General features: G+C 45.5%; 1 protein-coding gene across 1 annotated transcript; it reads left to right on the top strand.

Moving 5' to 3' along the window:
• The first annotated feature begins 3,699 nt into the window (after positions 1-3,699).
• On the top strand, positions 3,700-7,699 carry LOC123996458 (proline-rich extensin-like protein EPR1). The gene is made up of 12 exons (XM_046299828.1): positions 3,700-3,705; positions 3,966-4,047; positions 4,197-4,334; positions 4,758-4,862; positions 5,022-5,357; positions 5,484-5,621; positions 5,748-5,951; positions 6,012-6,149; positions 6,243-6,347; positions 6,474-6,776; positions 6,837-7,106; positions 7,167-7,699. The coding sequence occupies exons 1-12, from the start codon at positions 3,700-3,702 to the stop codon at positions 7,697-7,699; spliced, it is 2,358 nt and encodes a 785-aa protein (XP_046155784.1).
• The last annotated feature ends 1,662 nt before the right edge of the window (positions 7,700-9,361 follow it).

Below are 9,361 nucleotides of genomic sequence, written 5' to 3'. Positions count from 1 at the left end.
CCTGGCGGTATGACGGCTGCGTGGTCCCATGATGTTTATACTTGGGTACTATTGTTTGTACAGAATGTGGTACCTTCAGGTGTTTTGAAATTGCTCCCAGAGATGAACCAGACTTGTGGAGGTCTACAATGTTTTTCTGAGGTCTTGGCTGATTTCTTTTGATTTTCCCATGAAAGTCATGCAAAGAGGCACTGAGTTTGAAGGTAGGCCTTGAAATACATCCACAGGTACACCTCCAATTTACTCAAATAATGTCAATTAGCCTATCAGAAGCTTCTAAAGCCATGACATAATTTTCTGGAATATTCCGAGCTGTTTAAAGGCACAGTCAACTTAGTGTATGTAAACTTCTGACCCACTGGAATTGTGATACAGTGAATTATAAGTGGAATAATCTGTGTGTAAACAATTGTTGAAAAATTTACTTGTGTCATGCACAAAGTAGATGTCCTAGCCGACTTGCCAAAACTATAGTTTGCTAACAAGAAATTTGTGGAGTGGTTGAAAAATTAGTTTTAATGACTCCAACCTAAGTGTATGTAAACTTCTGACTTCAATTGTAAATGACTGCAGTTTAACACCATCCATAGTATTTACTATATACCAGTGAAAATGAAAATCATCACTCAGAAATGTAAAACACAATAAGGGGATATATTTGTATATGTTATGGTCTTGTGAAGGCTGGCTGAATTCTGGCAAAGAGTATGTTATTTTATCTCAGCGTGTCTACAGATTCTCCCTTCTCCCTGTTTCTGTTGCTTGGAAATGTTGATACTGGAGACTTATCAGAAGAAACTGTGTAGCCTAAAAGTTATAACGGGCTAAGAAACGCATTGCTATTCATTGGAAGGTTGGTTATCCTCCCACATTGTCACAATGGATGGCAGAAATGTCAAATTATGCATCACTAGACTAAGGGTATGCTGTGCAACTTTCATAAGGTCTGGGGTCCTCATATGGAATACTGTATGACAAAAGGGGTCTGTATTGAAAACGTTCAATTGTTTTGGTCTATCAGTTGCGAATAGATACTTTTTTCATGGCACACGAGACACCTGTCTGTTTTGCGCCTGTCTTAGTGGACTCAGTGGACACGTGGACACGTGGACGCCACGGTCCAAGAATATGTGGATTGTGCCTCAGATGAACAAGGCACATCTCTCTCCCGAATGCGCTCTCTCTCTCTCACCATTTCATGGCTATTCATTGTTTCATAACTTCATTGTGTGCATTGTTTGCTGTGTCTATCAATTCCCCATGACATATATCAGTGATTCTCAAACTGTGGGGGGCTTTAGGGGTTTCCCCTCCACACACCCCACCAAAAAATTAAGCAACTCAACCAGGCTTTAAACTTACTTTCGGAAGTTGTAATAGTAGAATGCACTATGTGCAATATCGAAATTGGGTATTGCATCATCAATTTCCACTTGTCATGTTACTTATTACCGACCTTAGCGTTATTTATAACTTGTCATGTTACTTATTACCGACCTTAGCATTATTTATAACTTGTCATGTTAGTTATTACCGACCTTAGCGTTATTTATAACTTGTCATGTTAGTTATTACCGACCTTAGCGTTATTTATAACTTGTCATGTTAGTTATTACCGACCTTAGCGTTATTTATAACTTGTCATGTTAGTTATTACCGACCTTAGCGTTATTTATAACTTGTCATATTAGTTATTACCGACCTTAGCGTTATTTATAACTTGTCATGTTAGTTATTACCGACCTTAGCGTTATTTATAACTTGTCATGTTAGTTATTACCGACCTTAGCGTTATTTATAACTTGTCATGTTAGTTATTACCAACCTTAGCGTTATTTATAACTTGTCAGAAATGTCCAGATGTTTTTGGTTCAGGTTTTTTTGTCACTCAAATATCACATGAATACACATTAGACATGGCAAAATGTACAGAATTGCAAGAAAATTTGCTTTAAAACTACAACATTTTCTTAGCACCACATGACAAAATGTGTAGAATTGCAGGAACTAAGCTTTAATCCTGCAAAATTCTCTCCACAAACAAGAAGGGTGTGAACAATTAGTGTCATGAACAGTGCTTGTGCCCATAGAAAGAGAAGTGATGCATGCATGGGAGGTGCAGGACGTTCCCCAATGCTGCAAGGGGGCCTTGCGTGAAAGAGCTTGGGAACCCCTGACATGTATCACCAGTAGAACACTTAGATTTACTGTTAATTCCCATCATTTCTAATCTGCAGTGTTTGTTTGGTTGGATTTAATTTTGGTTAATACATTCAATATATTATTACTAGTAGTAATTTACAGTCCTCGTTGTCAGAGTGGACATGTGTTTTGCAAAACTCACAACCTATGCTACACTTGTCAGAAACAAGTTTTAGTTTATTTCCATTTACGAGTTCTGTCAGTTTATTCGTTGTCTTTTGTTTGAAACGTTCCGGTCAATGTGGAGTAAGGACGCATACGGTGCCTTGCAAAAGTATTCATCCCCCTTGGCGTCTTTCCTATTTTGTTGCATTACAGCTTGCAATTTAAATTGATCTAAATTGATTACATGTAATGGACATACACAAAATAGTCAACATTTGTGAAATGAAATTTAAAAAATAGCATGTTTAAAAATAAATAAAAATTAAAATTGAAAAGTGGTGCGTGCATATGTATTCACCCCTTTTGCTATAAAGCCCCTAAATAAGATCTGGTGCAACCAATTACCTTCAGAACTTTGAACATCCCACAGAGCACCATTAAATCCATTATTAAAAAATTGAAAGAATATGGCACCACAAAAAACCTGCCAAGCGAGGGCCGCCCACCAATACTCACAAACCAGGTAATGAGGACATTAATCAGAGAGGCAACAAAGAGACCAAAGATAACCCTGAAGGAGCTGCAAAGCTCCACAGCGGAGATTGGAGTATCTGTCCAGAGGACCACTTTAAGCTGTACACTCCACAGAGCTGGGCTTTATGGAAGAGTGGACAAAATAATGCCATTGCTTAAAGAAACAAATGAGCAAACACGTTTGGTGTTTGCTGAAAGGTTTGTGGGAAACTCCCCAAACATATGGAATAAGGTACTCTTGTCAGATGAGACTAAAATTGAGCTTTTTGACCATCAAGGAAAACTATGTCTGGCGCTAACCCAACACCTCTCATCACCCTGAGAACATCATTTTCATCGGCAGGGACTGAGAAACTGGTCAGAATTGAAGGAATGTTGGACGGTGCTAAATACAAGGAAATTCTTGATGGAAACCTGTTTCAGTATTCCAGAGAATTGAGACTGGGATGGAGGTTCACCTTCCAGCATGAGAATGACCCTAAGTATACCGCAAAAGCAACACTCGAGTGTTTAAAGGGAAACATTTTAATTTCATGGAATGGCCTAGTCAAAGCCCAGACCTCAATCCAATTGAGAATCTGTGGTATGACTTAAAGATTGCTGTACACCAGAGGAACCCATCCAACTTGAAGGAGCTGGAGCAGTTTTGCCTCGAATAATGGGCAAAAATCCCAGTGGCTAGAAGCTTCTGGCTTCTCACAACATTAATAAACAGTGAAAATATTCCACGTTATTAATTTAAAGAGCACAGTAGTTAAAATGTTTCTGAAACATTCTGTACGTCAGTCTGTAGCCTATCAGAGGCTAACAAGCTCTTACCCAGAGTTCTGTGCAGGGTGAGAGAATAGGGAAGTGAGAATGAGGGTGAGGGTGTGATGTCCCTCCTTCCGCCACACGTTTCTTCTTTTCTCGGAAATGTACTGTGTGTCTGAATGTATTACCAGCTTTGCCTGTCAGAGATCATGGAGATATGTATAGAAGAAAATACAAATCCCTGTGAGTTATTAATAATGTCGGTGTCATTGCTACTTTCTGTTTGAGTAATGATGCTATAGCCTTCAGAGAGGTAATTTGGTTTCAACACTCCTACAGTGTTGGCAGCCCTGTGTAACTACCACCCACAGACTCAGGTAGCCCTGTGTAACTACCACCCACAGACTCAGGTAGCCCTGTGTAACTACCACCCACAGACTCAGGTAGCCCTGTGTAACTACCACCCACAGACTCAGGCAGCCCTGTGAAACTACCACCCACAGACTCAGGTAGCCCTGTGAAACTACCACCCACAGACTCAGGTACCCCTGTGTAACTACCACCCACAGATTCAAGCAGCCCTGTGTAACTACCATCCACAGACTCAGGCAGCCCTGTGAAACTACCACCCACATACTCAGACAGCCCTGTGAAACTACCACCCACAGACTCAGGTAGCCCTGTGAAACTACCACCCACAGATTGTAGCAGCCCTGTGAAACTACCACCCACAGACTCAGGTAGCCCTGTGTAACTACCACCCACAGACTCAGGCAGCCCTGTGAAACTACCACCCACAGACTCAGGCAGCCCTGTGAAACTACCACCCACAGACTCAGGTAGCCCTGTGAAACTACCACCCACAGATTCAGGCAACCCTGTAACACTACCACCCACAGACTCAGGCAACCCTGTGTAACTACCACCCACAGACTCAGGCAGCCCTGTGTAACTACCACCCACAGACTCAGGTAGCCCTGTGAAACTACCACCCACAGACTCAGGTAGCCCTGTGAAACTACCACCCACAGACTCAGGCAGCCCTGTAAAACTACCACCCACAGACTGAGGTAGCCCTGTGTAACTACCACCCACAGCCTCAGGTAGCCTTGTGTAACTACCACCCACAGACTCAGGTAGCCCTGTGTAACTACCACCCACAGATTCAAGCAGCCCTGTGAAACTACCATCCACAGACTCAGGCAGCCCTGTGAAACTACCACCCACAGACTCAGACAGCCCTGTAAAACTACCAACCACAGACTCAGGTAGCCCTGTGTAACTTCCACCCACAGACTCAGGCATCCCTGTAAAACTACCACCCACAGACTCAGGTAGCCCTGTGTAACTACCACCCACAGACTCAGGTAGCCTTGTGTAACTACCACCCACAGACCCAGGTAGCCCTGTGTAACTACCACCCACAGATTCAAGCAGCCCTGTGAAACTACCACCCACAGACTCAGGCAGCCCTGTGAAACTACCACCCACAGACTCAGGCAGCCCTGTGAAACTACCACCCACAGACTCAGGCAACCCTGTGAAACTACCACCCACAGACTCATGCAGCCCTGTGAAACTACCACCCACAGATGCAGGCAGCCCTGTGAAACTACCACCCACAGACTCAGGCAACCCTGTGAAACTACCACCCACAGACTCAGGCAGCCATGTGAAACTACCACCCACATACTCAGGCAGCCCTGTGAAACTACCACCCACAGACCCAGGCAGCCCTGTGAAACTAACACCCACAGACTCAGGTAACCCTGTGTAACTAACACCCACAGATTCAAGCAGCCCTGTGAAACTACCACCCACAGTCTCAGGCAGCCCTGTGAAACTACCACCCACAAACTCAGGTAGCCCTGTAAAATTACCACCCACAGACTCAGTCAGCCCTGTGAAACTACCACCTACAGACTCAGGCAGCCCTGTGAAACTACCACCCACAGACTCAGGCAATCCTGTGAAACAACCACCCACAGACTCAGGCAACCCTGTGAAACTACCACCCACAGACTCAGGTAGCCCTGTGAAACTACCACCCACAGATTCAGGCAACCCTGTAAAACTACCACCCACAGACTCAGGCAACCCTGTGTAACTACCACCCACAGACTCAGGTAGCCCTGTGTAACTACCACCCACAGATTCAAGCAGCCCTGTGAAACTACCACCCACAGACTCAGGCAGCCCTATGAATCTACCACCCACAGACTCAGGTAGCCCTGTGAAACTACCACCCACAGACTCAGGCAGCCCTGTGAAACTACCACCCACAGACTCAGGCAGCCCTGTGAAACTACCACCCACAGACTCAGGCAACCCTGTGAAACTACCACTCACAGACTCAGGTAACCCTGTGTAATTACCACCCACAGACTCAGGTACCCCTGTGTAACTACCACCCACAGACTCAGGCAGCCCTGTGAAACTACCACCCACAGACTCAGGCAGCCCTGTGAAACTACCACCCACAGACTCAGGCAGCCCTGTGAAACTACCACCCACAGACTCAGGCAGCCCTGTGAAACTACCACCCACAGACTCAGGTAGCCCTGTGTAACTACCACCCACAGATTCAAGCAGCCTTGTGAAACTACCACCCACAGACTCAGGCAGCCCTGTGAAACTACCACCCACAGAGTCAGGCAACCATGTGAAACTACCACCCACAGACTCAGGCAGCCCTGTGAAACTACCACCCACAGACTCAGGCAGCCCTATGAATCTACCACCCACAGACTCAGGTAGCCCTGTGAAACTACCACCCACAGACTCAGGCAGCCCTGTGAAACTACCACCCACAGACTCAGGCAGCCCTGTGAAACTACCACCCACAGACTCAGGCAACCCTGTGTAACTACCACCCACAGACTCAGGCAGCCCTGTGAAACTACCACCCACAGACTCAGGCAGCCCTGTGAAACTACCACCCACAGACTCAGGCAGCCCTGTGAAACTACCACCCACAGACTCAGGCAACCCTGTGAAACTACCACCCACAGACTCAGGCAACCCTGTGAAACTACCACCCACAGACTCAGGCAGCCCTGTGAAACTACCACCCACAGACTCAGGCAACCCTGTGAAACTACCACCCACAGACTCGGGCAACCCTGTGAAACTACCACCCACAGACTCAGGCAGCCCTGTGAAACTACCACCCACAGACGCAGGCAACCCTGTGTAACTACCACCCACAGACTCAGGTAGCCCTGTGTAACTACCACCCACAGATTCAAGCAGCCCTGTGAAACTACCACCCACAGACTCAGGTAGCCTTGTGAAACTACCACCCACAGACTCAGGCAGCCCTGTGAAACTACCACCCACAGAGTCAGGCAACCATGTGAAACTACCACCCACAGACTCAGGCAGCCCTGTGAAACTACCACCCACAGACTCAGGCAGCCCTGTGAAACTACCACCCACAGACTCAGGCAGCCCTGTGAAACTACCACCCACAGACTCAGGCAGCCCTGTGAAACTACCACCCACAGACTCAGGCAACCCTGTGTAACTACCACCCACAGACTCAGGTAGCCCTGTGTAACTACCACCCACAGATTCAAGCAGCCCTGTGAAACTACCACCCACAGACTCAGGTAGCCTTGTGAAACTACCACCCACAGACTCAGGCAGCCCTGTGAAACTACCACCCACAGACTCAGGCAGCCCTGTGAAACTACCACCCACAGACTCAGGCAGCCCTGTGAAACTACCACCCACAGACTCAGGCAGCCCTGTGAAACTACCACCCACAGACTCAGGCAGCCCTGTGAAACTACCACCCACAGACTCAGGCAACCCTGTGAAACTACCACCCACAGACTCAGGCAACCCTGTGAAACTACCACCCACAGACTCAGGCAGCCCTGTGAAACTACCACCCACAGACTCAGGCAGCCCTGTGAAACTACCACCCACAGACTCAGGCAACCCTGTGAAACTACCACCCACAGACTCAGGCAGCCCTGTGAAACTACCACCCACAGACTCAGGCAGCCCTGTGAAACTACCACCCACAGATTCAAGCAGCCCTGTGAAACTACCACCCACAGTCTCAGGCAGCCCTGTGAAACTAACACCCACAGACTAACTGCACAGTGCCCACCAACAAACTATCAGTCCTTTAAATGGTTATTGATATTTCACTGATACTGTAGATAGAAGGAATAATTAGTAAAGAACTCCCCTCACCTGGTTGTCTAGGGCTAAAATTGAAAGGAAAATAATATATAAATAAAATATTCATTAGATATTAACATTAAGAAAGACACTTGTTTGTGACATGATCTTTAGACATTTACACAGGATTTACACTGGTCTCTAGACCTCCAACGTAACACACCGTAGTTGTAACAGTAAAGAGATGAACATGTCTGGTGCTAGCAGCCTACAGTATGTCTCTGACTATAGTCTGAAGCCCTACGTGGGTAACCCACATACAAAGTGACGGTGCTCCATGCAAACAGCAGCGAGAGCTTTGCGTGCTGTAGAGGCGCATCACCAACGTTCCATTTTATATTCTCACCTCCCTGTGGCCACAGCTGTCTCAGAACAGAGGAACTGAGGCCCGGGCTGCGTCTCGATAGTCTAAAGTGGCTTCTTCCCCTTGTCTCCTTTCCTTCATCTGCACTGATGTATAAAAATAAATGGATAGTTTAATTACTGGTAGACATTCACCATGTTACGTCCCACCATATAGCTCTCATCTATCCTGATATTTCAAAAGAGTGCAGATGAACTGGAGATGAGAAGTTGTAGAGGAAGCCACTTTGGACTATTGAGATACATCTCTGTGAGGACGAATGAAGACTGAACATGATAGAGAAGAGATGTTAAGAGATCAGGGAAGTGTGTAGAGAGTGGTGGGTGACACATTTTCTCAAGCTTTTTTTCCTCTGGAGCATATCACTCTGCTAGTTATAGCCCCTCCCTCAGCTCATAGATACAGTATATAAAGGGTTTACACCTTAAATAGAACCAGATTAGTATCATACTATGTCTGGGGACTCACAGTAGGCCCTGCTTCTCATCAGTAGTCAAAGGACAGATCCCCAAACCAGGATCACCTCCTCAGCTCATAGATACAGTATATAAAGGGTTTACACCTTAAAGAGAACCAGATTAGTATCATACTATGTCTGGGGACTCACAGTAGGCCCTGCTTCTCATCAGTAGTCAAAGGACAGATCCCCAAACCAGGATCACCTCCTCAGCTCATAGATACAGTATATAAAGGGTTTACACCTTAAATAGAACCAGATTAGTATCATACTATGTCTGGGGACTCACAGTAGGCCCTGCTTCTCATCAGTAGTCAAAGGACAGATCCCCAAACCAGGATCACCTCCTCAGCCATAGATGACTCGTTATCATTAGGGACAGACAGACTACAGGGTTCGCAGAATATATTTTAACTTAAAACATAATTTTAGCAGTGTAGGTCCCACCCATCCAAATGTCTCTACAAATGTAACACATAGATTGGTCACTTTTTTTTCCTAATTTGGCACACAAAAATTAGAGGCCATGAGTAACTTGGTCAAATGAATGCCACCAATTGGCCAAAGGGTGACGCTGTTATAATCAGTCTTACTTAAACTCTCATATCCGACGCCATGTTTTGAACTGGAGACCTAAAACTTTGCAGTGGTGTAAAGTACTTAAGTAAAAATACTTTAAAGTCATACTTAAGTAGTTTTTTGGGGTATCTGTACTTTACTTTACTATTTATATCTTTGACAACTTTTCTTTT

This window comes from Oncorhynchus gorbuscha, linkage group LG15, assembly GCF_021184085.1.
Source record: "Oncorhynchus gorbuscha isolate QuinsamMale2020 ecotype Even-year linkage group LG15, OgorEven_v1.0, whole genome shotgun sequence".
NCBI lineage: Eukaryota > Metazoa > Chordata > Actinopteri > Salmoniformes > Salmonidae > Oncorhynchus > Oncorhynchus gorbuscha.
This window is presented reverse-complemented; position numbering and strand designations above follow the sequence as displayed.